This window comes from Gouania willdenowi, chromosome 17 (assembly GCF_900634775.1).
Source record: "Gouania willdenowi chromosome 17, fGouWil2.1, whole genome shotgun sequence".
Classification (NCBI taxonomy): domain Eukaryota; kingdom Metazoa; phylum Chordata; class Actinopteri; order Blenniiformes; family Gobiesocidae; genus Gouania; species Gouania willdenowi.
Window position 1 is genome coordinate 4,414,309 of NC_041060.1, and position 14,098 is coordinate 4,428,406.

Here is a 14,098-nt window from a genome sequence, read left to right on the forward strand (position 1 = left end):
TTTATAATTGATAGCTCTTTTATTTGATTTTATGTTAAAATCATTGTGAAATATGGGTCGGGGGACTGACACCGTCTCCATAAAATAATATTCATCACCATCACAACAGTTGTCATGGCGATGAACACAGCTATCCTGATAGCAATGGGAGGGAAACTGTCCTAAGGCAAGCGCAGAGGGGCGTGGAGGACTCCCCCTCTGTAACATGGTCTCATTCATGAGATGTCATAAATGTGCCATGTTTTCTGATAGTAGAGATGCTCCCTCCAAAGTAGGATGGATTCCATCTCTTCCTATCAGGTTCGGTTTTCCCCAGAAGGATCTCCAATTATCAATGAAGCCCACCTCGTTTTCTGGACACCACCTCGATAGCCAGCGGTTAAATGATGACATGCGGCTATACATGTCATCACTGGTCAGATTTGGTAAGGGACCAGAGAAAATTACGGAGTCCGACATTGTTTTAGCATAAGCACAAACTGATTCAATGTTCACTTTGGTTGCTTCCGACTGGCGACGTCGGGAGTCATTAGTGCCGACATGGAGGACTATCCTATCAAACTTACGATTACTCTTTGCCAGCAACTTTAGATTTGATTCTATGTCGCCCGCTCTGGCCCCTGGGATGCACCTCACAATGCCCGCTGACTTCGCTAGCTTCACGTTTCTCACTATGGAGTCGCCAATTATCAGAGTTTGTTCCCCGGTGAGTGTGTTGTCCTCACAGAGGGGGGAGAACCTGTTTGAGACGTGAACATGGTGGTGTCCCGAGCGGCTTTTTGACCTTCGACTATGCTTACCACGGACAGTAACCCACTCATTGCTGGCCGGGGGGAGGCTAAGCTAGAGCTAGCACGGTCCGCACCGGCTAGGTCCTGCTTGCTAGCTTCTGTTTTGGTATCAGGGGTGCGGAACCGCTTCTCCAGATTGTTGATCCTCGCCTCCATATCTAACAGTACGCTACACTTTATGCAACTACCATTGTCCCTAAAGGAGGACGAGGAGTAACTAAACATCTGACACACCGGGCAGGAGAGCGGAGGGGAGGAGAGAGAAGCCATAGGTGCTAAATTTAAGCTAAGCTAAGCTAAGCTAAGGACAAAAGGAAGTTTAAAGGAGATTGTACTGCCTATAAGAGGCGAGATTGCTTTTTACTTAACCTTCGTACGTTTAACTGTACGGTAAAAAATTAAAACAAGTGTTTTCAAGGCTAAAATATCAATGACAACAAGTTTGATTAGAGTTAGCAGAACACAGTAGTAGAGCGCTGCAAACAGCGGTAGAGTGTAAACAGGAAATGATCGATACGTCACCACGTCAGCACAGGAATCCAAAGAGTTGGACGAAAGGTTTAAAAAAGAAATGGTTTTAAATCCCTGATCAATCACATTATTCTCACAGCACAAGAACCAGAAGCGTATTAATCTGATTTATGGCTCATCAGTAACCATTCAAACTAATGTGACTATGGAATGAAAGACACAAATCAACTCTTTGGACTTTTTATAATAAAACATATGCATGAAATCTATTTCTTCTTCTTCTACAGACCATGAAAAAACATGACAGTGTAGGGGGATCGCTTGACGCGTGAAATGTTGTGCGTAGGGGATCAAAATCACAGCGGAGGGGATTAAAATCACAGCGTAGGGGATCAAAATCACAGCGTAGGGGATCAGAATCACAGCGTAGAGGATCAAAATCATAGCGTAGGGGAATAAAATCATAGCAAAGGAGATTACATCATAGCATAGGGGATCAAAATCACAGCGTAGGGGATCAAAATCACAGCGTAGGGGAATAAAATCACAGCGTAGGGGAATAAAATCATAGCAAAGGAGATTACATCATAGCATAGGGGATCAGAATCACAGCGTAGTGGATCAGAATCATAGCGTAGGAGATGACATCATAGCGTATCTAAAGACAAAAGTTTCTTCGTTGCAAATTTAATGTGTGCTTTAGTTTTACATATTCTACATAACATATTTAATATCAAAGCAGGGTTAAGAATACTGTCAAATGTTTTTCAGTTAACAAAAAAAAGGAAAAGGAATATTTAGAGCCTCAGATTTCCCAAATTCCGTTTCAGAGTTTACACATTTCCATTTCCTCGTCTTTCCCCTAATCAGACTCATTACAGGCTGTTAAACTTCTTGAAATTGTGCCAAACGTCTTTAATTTACAGCTAATGGAGGGAACTATCATCATTAATTTCATATTTCTACACAGCAGAAATGCACTGAAACAATCACAAGCTGAGATCAGGTGATATTTACCATCCAGCTGTTAGCTACACGTGATAAAGAGTCATTTTGTGTTTCTACAGCAAGTTTATCTCTCTGTTGATCTTCATTGTAGAGCCATGTTCATTTTATTGGTTAAACGCTGCTGGATGTAACTTTTCCCTGTCGTCGTCACAATTGGTATTGCTAAGTAAGTTGACCAGAAAATAAAAAGATGTGGCAAATGTCTTGATGACTATAAATTTTCCCGTATAACGGGTCACCTTAGTCATCATCCCCCCACCCCCCAGAGTACATTTTGAACAAGTTTATCATGATTTTTACGGTGGCTCAGAAGGGCCAACAACACGACACACCAACAAAAGTCACAACACAATGGAAAAGGGGGGGATTATTTTCAAAATAAAATACTCTATGTTCACGGTGGATTGACAGAGGAGCCTCCAGCGGACCCATTCCAGACCCAAAAACCAAGCGCATCTCCAGACACGGGAGGACGAGACCTTTCTGTTGATATCACGCTTGGCCCAATCCGAGCACTTTTAGTCCGATTTTAAGAGTGCACGCATTCAACAGTGAACAAATATAATATCTGGCCAATTCAAGTAGCGCGGCCCAGCGCTGATGACGCTTGGCCCAATCCGAGCACTTTTAGTCCAATTTTAAAAGTACTTGGAGTGTGGTATCAACGGAGAGGTCTGGTCTTCCCGGGTCTGAATATGTGCTTGGTTTTCGGATCGAGTCGGAATTGTTCCCCCGCTAGAGCCGAATTGCACAATTTTCGGCCTGAAAAAAAAAGTATTAATTTTGTGTAAAATGTGGTATCAGTGGACAGGTTTTATTCCCCTGAGTCCGAATATGTGCTTGGTTTTCAGGTAGAGTCTGAAATGGGCCCGCTGGAGGCTCCAGAAGGTCCGTGTTTTCCACCTTGAACACGGAGTATTTTATTTTGAAAATAATCCCCCCCCTTTCCGTTGTGTTGTCACTTTTGCTGTTGTGTTGTGACTTTTGTTGGTGTGTTGTGTGTGCGTATACTGTATTTTTCCCCAGAAGAAGAAGAAGGAGATCGATGGATGGATGAGGAAAACCAATTTCATGCTGCTGCAGACGTACGTAGCTTACCTCCGTCTTATATTTATTCATTTATATAAATCTATTAAAGTCCCCACAAGGTTTGCAGCCGGACAAACTTCATTCTAGCTAAATATGAATATTTCTAGGACAGAGACAATGATTCTCAGGTATGACCTTGAGTATTTCTACGTCCCTGTTGTCGTTTCCACATGTCGGAGGGTAAAATGGAACCGACAGAGTTTAATAATCAGGAAAAATCAAAGTGCAGGAGACGGGAAAGCATTTTGCATGTGAATGAGGAAAAAGTGTCTCCAGCCAATCTGTTGACAATGAAAACCTATTTACCTTCTGACAATATTTAATAAGCCAAGCACAAAACACACACACACACATTTCCATTTGGGAGCTTTGTTTGGAAAAGTCCTGCTCCTGGTTCCTAAAAGTGCGTTCATTGTTGTGTTCATTGTTGTGTGTACGTAACGTGCACGGCGGCGTGCACGTAGACGGCCCTGAGGGAGTGACAGCGTTTAATAACTTCTGCTGTCAAACCCAAACACGCGTTTGTGAACAAGGTTGTTTTACTGATTAGAACGACTTGAAGCACAGAGAAGGAACTAATCAGAGAAATCAGAGGCTGTTGTCTCCGCTTGGCTACACACACACACACACACACACACACACACACACACACACACACACACACACACACACACACACACACACACAACACACAGCCAGCCGCACACAACACACAGCTGAGTGAGTGACAGTGCTCCGTCTGCATGTTGCTCATTCACATTTTACATTTCCAAAGTGTCTACAGCGGACATAGGCAACAGGCGGCGCGGGGGCCCACATGTGGCCCTTAGTCTAATTCTGTGTGGCACCCAAAGTAAATGCACAAACTGACTCCAAAAATGCAAAAAATGACAAAAAAAATACACTAAAATTACAGGAAAATATACACAATAGCATAAAAATATATAGAATGAATGGCAACAAAAACACACAAAATGACAGAAGCACACAAAATTTACAGAAATATATGACAATGACAGGAAAAAACATAAAATAGCGGCAAAAACTACATAAAATGACAACTGACATGCACATAATTAGAGGAAAATGCATAGAATGACATCAAAAACACATTAAAAAAAACTTTCGAAACACACAAATAACAAAAAAGCTTGAAAAAACATGCAAAACAAAAACAAACTTAACAAAATAAATACACAAAAAACTACACACTGAACAACAACATAAATGCACAAAATTAACCCTAAAAACACGGGAAAATAGACAAAATGACAGAGAAATACATGAAATGACAAAAAAAACTCACAACAAAAAAACACACAAAAATGACCTACCAATACATTGAATAAAAACAAAAAACACTAAAATTACTTCTAAAACACACACAAATTCAGAAAATGCACAAAACTACAACAAAAAACATAAAACAATGTAAATGCATGACAATACAGAAAAATATATCAAACAAAATGTACAAAATGACTTTAGGAACACAGAACAACAAAAATGCAGGAAAATAACCAAATATCAGAATCAAATCAGAATCAGAATTCCTTTATTAATCCAAGGGGGAAATTGCTTATATATATGACTCCAAAAAATACACAAAACAACCAAAACACACAAGATGACAGAAAAATACAAAGCATATACAAAATAACTCACATTACCACATGCAGTTATAGGCCAATTAAAGTAAGAAAAAAGGGAAAAAATTCATATTTCCAGAGCGTCTCACCCAAGAACCAATGCATATATGTGACTAATCATTAGTGATGTGACCAGTCTATGTTCATAGCTCTAAGCTGATTAAATTACAGGGAGCTGAGGCATATGCTAAGTTGTTTACTGAACATGTTCCAGACTCAAACACACACTCACTGTTTAGATGAGCTGGCATATCCACCAGATAGAATGTATAGCAGATATTTTTCTATATTCTGAGAGAGTGGGTGGAGCTGTATTAATAAACCACATTTACCAAAGTGTGCCATGGACCATTTGTTGAAATGACCCAAATGCACGAAAAACTATTTCTTCTTCTTTCCGCAAATAAGGAAAAAAAATCTAAGAACACGTGTTTTTTTCTTTAAAGCAAATATAATGTGAGCTTTAGTTTTATTAACATAATAAATATCACAGCAGGATTAACAATACAAATACATTTCTTTCAGTTAACAAAAAAAGGGACAAAAAGGAATAATTAGAACATCTGATTCCCCTAATTCCGTGTCCAAGTTTACACATTTCCATTTCCTTTCTCTAATCAGACTAATTACAGGCTATTCAACTTCTTGAAATCGTGCCAAACATGCTTAATATATGGCAAATAGAGTTCTCGTTAATTTCATATTTCTACACAGTAAAAATGCACTGAAACAGGCATTCGTGTATTTATGTTGTACTTTTGCAGTCATTTTTGTGTATAATTGTTGGGGTTTTGTGTGTTTTTGTTGTCACTTTGTTCATCTCGTTCCTATTTTGTACAGATATTTTTCTCTTACTTTGTGTTCTTTGTTGTGTTTCCTGTATTTTCCTTTACTTTTGTCTGTTGTCCAGTGGTTTTGTGTATTTGTAATCATTTTTGTGTATATTTCGAACAACACTTGAACACAGAAAACGGCAAAAAAAAAAAGCACAAAACAGCAACAAAAACACACAAAACAACATAAATATACAAATAGACTCCAAAAACAAACAGAACAACAACAAAAATCACACTAAAATTCTTTGTAGTTTCCTGTAATAATGCTCAGATTGCTCGTCATTCTAAATGCTGGCATTAATGTTGATCACGTGACCCTCAGATCAGACACGACCACATGTTTGTGGCCCCTGCACCTGTAAAGCGTGCGTTCCTCCCTCCTGTGTGAGACCATTTGGCCCCTCATTGTAAGTGAAGCGCTACAGCTGTAGAGGCGTGACCTTTGACCCCCTGAGGAGCCAGATAAAGAGATTTGTCTACGGGGAGTTTTTTAAAGAAGAATCAGACGAGAGGATTAACATCTGAGCTCGACTTAAGTGTTTCTTTGAGAAAAAGCAGCGTGAGGAGGGTTCGCACCAGTCAACACAACAGTTGCCACGGTTACATGATGTTTTTTTCATTCGGAATTAGTTATTCTGAATTAAATCCTTCGGAATTAAAGTGTTCTGCTTCACATTTACATGGAAATAGTAATTCCCGAATTGAGGTTTACATGGAAAACCGGTTTATTTGGCTTTATTTAATTCTGCTTTAGGTCTGGGGGTTGGGAAAGGCTCTGATTGGACAGGGGGAGAATGGGAAGTATCACGTATATCGGGAAAAAACACACAGACCTTTTATTGTGGGTTGTAACACAGACGACCACACATGAGAACTGTTTACACCTTTATTTTGATTGTAGTTTTAAAGCAAAAGCTCAACAATAACACACGGAAGGAGATGTGAACTAATCACCTGTAAATAAAGCTCAGTAAAACTCTGGAAAACAATCACCAGGAATAAATAGTTGCTCCCTGGTAAAGATAGTAGCTCTAACAACTGGTAAAATGATCATTTTGGTGATATTACAGCTAGGGATGACCCGATCCGATATTGATATCAGATATCAGCCAGAAAACAAATATCAGATTTTATTGGACTGCATCTAAAATCTCCTAGGGGTGGGAACCTCTGGGTACCTCACGATATGATACGGGATACAAAGCTCACGATAACGATTATCTCACGATACGACGATACTGCAATTATTGATATATTGGTCATAAATCAATCTACGATAATCTATGACATAACAAGAAGAAGAAGAAAAAAAAAGTGAAAAAATTGACCGAAAGAACAAGATCACGGGTACAAGCGATGAGTTTCCTCCGTAGGGTGGCTGGGCTCTCCCTTAGAGATAGGGTGAGAAGCTCAGTCATTTGGGAGGGGCTCAAAGTAGAGTCGCTGCTCCTCCGCATCGAGAAGAGCCAGATGAGGTGGCTCGGGCACCTAATTAGGATGCCCCCTGGACGCCTCCCTAGTGAGGCGTTCAGGGCACGTCCCTCTGGAAGGAGGCCCCGGGGAAGACCCAGGACACGCTGGAGAGACTATGTCTCTCGGCTGGCCTGGGAACGTCTCGGGGTCCCCCCGGAAGAGCTGGAGGAAGTGGCCGGGGAGAGGGACGTCTGGGCCTCCCTACTGAGGATGCTTCCCCCGCGACCCGGAAACGGCTAAGCAGGAGAAGATGGATGGATGGATGGACCAGTGACACCATTATAGTGCAATATTCCAGTAAACAATATATTGGTTCCTTCAACAAACAGTGACAACATTTCTGTGAAGATGTACCAGCACATTTTAGTGAAAAAGCAGAAAAAGTTTTGGGGAAAAAAAATCGCGATATATTGCCGTATCGAGATATTGTCACACTCCTAAAATCTCCAATATATAATATATATTGTTTTTTTTAAATTTACTTTTTCAATATCTTCTATTTTATTTTATTCAATCATAGATTATTATTATTCTAAAAGGTTAATTATATGTAATCCGTTGGTTTATGATAAATGGGTCTGTTTGTTTTACTGATCAAGCCTTTTCTAACATTCCACACGACAAAGTAAGTAATAAGTATGTATGAATCGTGCTGATATCATATCACATTTATATCGGTATCGGCCAATACTCGAGGCTGCAATATCGGTATCGCATCGGAAGTGAAAAAGTTGCATCGCGACATCCCTAATTATAGCCTGTGAATGCAGTATGCGGCCGCATTTACTCCGCCTCCAGGTCCTAGTGCCAGTCGTCTGGTGAAGCCTGTTCCGTGTGTGTGTCTGTGTAAAGTCTGCATGTACAGTATATGCTTCCATCCATCCACTCTATTCATTATATCCATGTATTCTCTTATTAAATAGTATCGGCTGGAGTCCGGGCGGCCATCTTAGATTATGTCGTCATCGTGGTAAATCGTGCATGTGCAGAACGACCGAAATTAAATAAACCAGCCACCTAATTCAGATTTAAGTTTAATTCAGAATTAAACGAGCATTAGGAATGAAGTGTTTACATGGTCAGTTTAAAGATGAATTAACTTGAATTCTGCTTTAAACACACACACACACACACACACACACACAACAGCAGTGGAGCGTGAATACGATCCCATTTGTTCCACAGCTCTGCTTCACTCCTGTTAAATTTACAACACCTCAGAGATGGTCTGATGGTCCTCCTCCTCCTCTTCCTCCTCCTCTTCCTCCTCTCCTATAAAACTCCAGCAGCTCTTACAGTCCCTCAGGTGAAAAAACAATGCAGTGCTTCATTCTACACTTTAACTCTTTTAGGGTTTACCCATTACAGCGACATGGGAAACTTTTCCATTTTGTTCCCGTTTCATCATCTTTCCCTGTTTAAATGAGTTTAGCAACTATTAAACTTCCTTCCTTTAAATCACAGAAAACATGGTAAACAAAGTTAATAAAGTCAACTGTTATTTAGTTTTACATGTATATGATTAGATGTTACGCTGAAATCAAGACGTTAGCCACAATGCTAGCCCCTTAGCCACTGATTTAACATGAAAAAATATGAGCCCTAAACATTATTTGTAAAACCTTTATCAGAAAAAAGTTTCATTACCAAATAGAGTTTTTATTAAAACACCCCTGCTTTACAGTATCCAGTTTGGCCCGTAGGAGAAAAGTAAAAAAATACGCAGAAAACATGAAAAATTCAATGTGTAAATTACGAACTAATCCAGTCGTAGATATAGTGCAGTGCCTCCAAATACACAAATTCAAAGAAAATGCACAATATTTGCGAGCGCTCACAGTTTTCCCACGTTTACATTACATGATGACAGTCATCTTTGAAAGTGAATTGTTGAAAGAACTCTAAAAAATTCCAAAATCCTACAATTTTTCCTCAAATTATTGCAACAAAAATAAAAAAAATTAAAAATCAATCACAAAATCATGTAAATTTAGGTAAAATGGGTCAACATATGTGGCATTTAGTGGAAAAGTGATGGAAAGGGTTTAAAAGTGCTGAAAATGTCTTGAAAGAGGAAAAAATGTGCTGAAAAGGCATTGAAATTTGATAGAGAAGTGTCAGAAATGAAAGAAATGTAGCAAAAATGCATTAAAAGGAGCAAAAATATGGCAAGAAAAAGTGATAAAAAATAGGTTTAAAAGTGACCAAAAAATGGTAGAAAAGGTGGTGAAATGAGATTTTAAAAACCACACATTTTAATTAAAATTTTTTTTAAATTATTATAATTATTCTAATTGAACAAAAATTGGTCACAAACAAAGAAATTCAAAAATTCCATTACTTTACATATACTGTATTTATAGGTCAGAATATTGTATTAAAATCTGTGGCCCACTCGAGATCAAAATGGTCCGTATTTGGCCCCTGAACCAGCATGAGTTTTTAACTCCTGGTCTAGACATTCAATCACCTGTGAAAAATAGTGTGAATGTGTGATATTGACCCAAAACATTCATTGGAGGAATTTAGGAGTCGATTTGAAGCCTGATTAAAAAAAAAAGGGTGAAATTTTTATTTTGCTTAATTTAAAACTGTGTCGGTTTGATTTTTCCGTTTCAGAATGTTGAATTTAGTTTATTCCAGTGGGAACTTTTTACATGGTATTTAACGCCTTTTCTTTTTTTCCGTTTTTTTGTTTGTTTGATCACCCGCTGAAGCCAAAATGCCACTTCTAACACACACACACACACACACACACACACTGATGTTTTATTCACTTTGTAAGTGATGAAAGGAAGGCCTCGCCTCGTCTCGTACGACACTGACACTCACTACCAACAAACATATGAAATATTAACAAACCAGGGCCGCTCACCATCAGCAATCACAGGATCAGAAGAACATCACATGGATAAAAATAGATGTTCAAACACAGCTCTTTTTATTTAGATTTCACTTGGGGGGGGGGGGGGGGGGGGGGGGGGGGCTTCTGTTTGACGCTTGATGAGCATTTTTTTTCTTCTTGGAGCTGTTTGAGCTGACCTAATTCAATTTCTCTGCAGGGCTGCTTGCATCTGGTTTCACAGGTCAGCACATCATCATTCTGGGTGGTTTTTTGATCCGGAAAAGCTGTGAAACTGATGAAGCTCCTGTCGAGTGGAAAAAACACCCGTGAAAAGTTGCAGCTTGAGGCAATTTTGGTGAAAGTTTGTTCATCAAACGTTAGTGAAAGCTCGTTTGTTTCCTTTAAGATGTACAGTAAACGCTGACAGGACAGCGTCCCAGTTACTGATTGGTTGCTGTTATCCATGAAGTTTAGTATTACTTATGTATATTAGTATATAGTCATCTTAAAGATGGAAATCCTTGTTTTAATCAGAAATAAAATGGGTTTAAAAATCACCAAAAAATGGTGGAAAAGGTGGTGAAATGGGATTTAAAAACCACAGAAATTGGTTACATTTTTTCATGATTTATTCCTTTTTTTCCTGATGCTGTGCGTAAAATGTGTGTTGAAAATTAGAATGGGATAAAAAGGGGTTCACACGTGTCAGTATTGGAACAATTTGTTTAAACTGACAAATAATGGCCTTAATAAATCGTAAATGTGGTTAATTTGGCAAAAAGAAACATGAAATATGGTGAAAAGAGGTTAAAAGTGACAAAAATGGGTCAACATATGTGCATTAAGTGGAAAAGTGGTGGAAAGGTTTTATACGTGCTGAAATGTCTCGAAAGTTGACAAAATGTGCAGAAAATGCATTGAAAATGGCAGAAATGAGAGTAATGTGGGCAAAAATGCATTAAAAGGAGAAAAATTATGGCAAGAAAAAGTGATGAAAATAAGTTAAAATATGGTAAGTTTTGTGTTGCTGCAGAAAAAGGGTAAAATAATCAAAAAAGAGCTGAAGTTGTTTCAAAAAATATTCTTAGTTTCTTGAAAGCATCTGGGACCCCCTTCCAGCGTCTTGTGACCCCAAATGGGGTCCTGACCCCAAGGTTGAAAACACTTGGTCTAGAGGAGATACAGTTAGTCGTCACTGTAGATCTTTGTAAACCCTGACATGAAAGCATCTCAGTTGCTGATTGGTTGACAGCAGTTTGAAGGAGATACAGTATTCTACACATAGTCAACTGGTGGCCCGGGGGCCACATGCGGCCCTCGGTCTAATCTTGTGCGGCCCCCTAAAACAAAACTGTATTTCATGAAGTTGAAAGTTATATGAAGCCCTTCAAAGATGCACATAAACATGCAAATAAGCTCCAAAACAACAACTAAAAACAACTAAATACACAAAATGATTCCCAAAAACACAGAAAAGGAAAACAATGCACAAAAAAAAAAAAAATCAAGAAAATATTCAAAATTACAATAACTATTCAAAAAAACTTTAAAATTGCAAAATACACACTCTAGGAACACACAAATAAACAGAAAGGTAACTGATTATTATACAAAATGACATCGAAATGACTCGGAATCAACAAAACAACAATAAAACACACCAACTATTTGTTGTTTCCTGTGTTAATGCTCTGATTGGTCATTTTAAATGCTAATAAATGTTGATAATGTGGCCCTTGTGTCAGACGGTCATAATGTTGTGGCCCCCGCTGTGGTAGAACTTGCCCGTTTATCTCTGCAGTAAGTCGTCACAGTGGATTTTTGTTGAATAAGCACAGTAGCACATATTATTTTAAGTCTCGTTCCAGTTTGCATCAATCCTGCTCTATAACTGGTGCCAGAGTGAAACTAATCAACAAATACATGATCGGAGCCCAAATCCACAGAGTTGGAGAAAATAAAGGCGTTGTCCCCCCTTTTTTCTCTCTTTCTGTTTCTTGTTTATCCCAGAGGACAAACATTAGTGCTTAGACTAACAGTCAGTGCTGGTATACGTTGTATACGGGGGGCATGGTGGGGTGGGGGTCTGATGATCTGTTGGCTACAGCCCGTGGGGACTGGGACCACTGCATTGATTTACTCACTGACACCACAATTGATGAGGGATCACGGCTGGCCACGGTCCAGGAGAGGCAGATTGGACTCGGGTGGGGGGGGGGTGACTGGGTGGGGGGGGGGGGAGTAGCCACAGCTCAGATAGGAAGAAGAGGGAAGGGTGGGCTTCTTCTTCTCCCCCGGTGATGAAGAGCTCCGCGAGCTGCAGCAGCACTTGTTAACCATGACCTTTAATTCACACTTGTCATCTAATATGTTTCACATGTGGGTCCCTGTGGAGCACACGTGTGTGTTTGTTGTTGTTTTTTTGTCATTTAGGAGTCATTTTTGTGTATAGTTGTTGTCATTTTGTCTGTGTTTGTTGTTGTTTTCTAATTTTCTCTCTTATTTAGTATTTTTTATGTTGTAATTTGTTTGTTTTTGGATTCATTTTGTGCATTTTTTGCTGTCTTTTTGCCATTTTGGTGTCGTTTTCTGTACATTCCTTGTCGATTTGTGCGTTTTTGTGTCGTTTTCTAAATTTCTCTCGTATTTGGATTACTGTGTTGTAAGTTGTGTGTTTTTGGAGTCATTTTGTGTATATTTGTTTTCTTTGGACTCATTTTGTGAATAATCCTTGTCATTTTGTGTGTGTGTGTGTGTGGTGTGTGTGTGTGTGTGTGTGTGTGTGTGTGTGTGTGTGTGTGTGTGTGTGTGTGTGTGTGTGTGTGTGTGTCACAGTGGCTGCAGAGGTGGGGCAGGTGGGCATCCTCTCACTCAGCTGTGTGTGTGGGTGTGACAAGGACAATAGCACTAAACACACACACACGCACGCACAGTGCATGTGTTTAAGACTACAGACAGTTTAACAAAGCACGTTCATTAATGACTGGATGTAAAGGATCTGATCGTGTGCGTAAAAACGCATTTTTACGCACGGGATTTTCATTTTTTCATGATTTATTCATTTTTTTTCTGATGCTGTGCGCAAAATGTGTGCGTGTGACGGCTCATACAGTGCATGCGTGTGTTTTACAGTCTATTGTTCATGGAAATAAAGGCAGAAAAAAAGGAAAGCATGGAAGCCGTACCTTCTACAGCCCGGACCCGGACCAGGAGCAGCGGGACCAGGAGGACCAGGGGCACCAGGAGGCTACACAGCCGCAGCCACAGCGGGGAATCCATCGTCACAAAACGGGCTTCTGCAACATGAAGAACGGCTGGAGTGATGGACACTCACTCACGGAGCTCACTCATGCACGGAGCTCCCCGCTCCTCTCCTGATCCTCATGCCTGTAGACGAGCTTCGGGCTTCGGCCCAAAAAATCCAAATCCTTCCCGATGGTCCCTCCTGTTGTTCGTGCGTTTAACACCCGGTCCGCGCACCGCTGCGTCCTCGCTTTAGTCCCATTCTTCTCCGTCTCAGCTTGCCAAAAAGCAGCGGTAGCAGCCCCCCCACCTCCAGGAGCTCAGCAGCAGCCCCCCCTCCAGGAGTACAGACACAGCCCGGGGATGGAGCGCCTTGTCCGGCAGAGGAATCCGTCTGTGGAGGCTCCGGAGGATCCACGAAGCTGTTGCGCGTCTCACAGGAACGAGTGTCGGAATGAAACGCACGGACTGAGAGCGAGGGAGAGAGAGAGGGGGGGGGGGGGGGGGTGTCAAGTTAAACACCACCACGGAACGGATTATTCAAAATAAAAGCACAAGGATATGTGTGTGTGTGTGTGTGTGTGTGTGTGTGTGTGTGTGTGTGTGTGTGTGTGATGTGTGTGTGTGTGTGTGTGTGTGTGTGTTGTTGTTATTTTGTTTACTTAGAGTCATTTAGTGTGTATTTAGTGTGTA

General features: G+C 40.2%; 1 protein-coding gene across 1 annotated transcript in view; it reads right to left on the reverse strand.

The window, feature by feature from the left end:
- Positions 1-13,852, reverse strand: part of ephb3a (eph receptor B3a) — a 67,482-nt gene extending 53,630 nt beyond the window's left edge. The window contains exon 1 of the mRNA XM_028472465.1: positions 13,348-13,852. Within this exon, the coding sequence (XP_028328266.1) occupies positions 13,348-13,441 (94 nt within the window). The 5' untranslated portion in view covers positions 13,442-13,852. The remainder of the gene's footprint in view (positions 1-13,347) is intronic.
- Between the last annotated feature and the right edge of the window lie 246 nt (positions 13,853-14,098).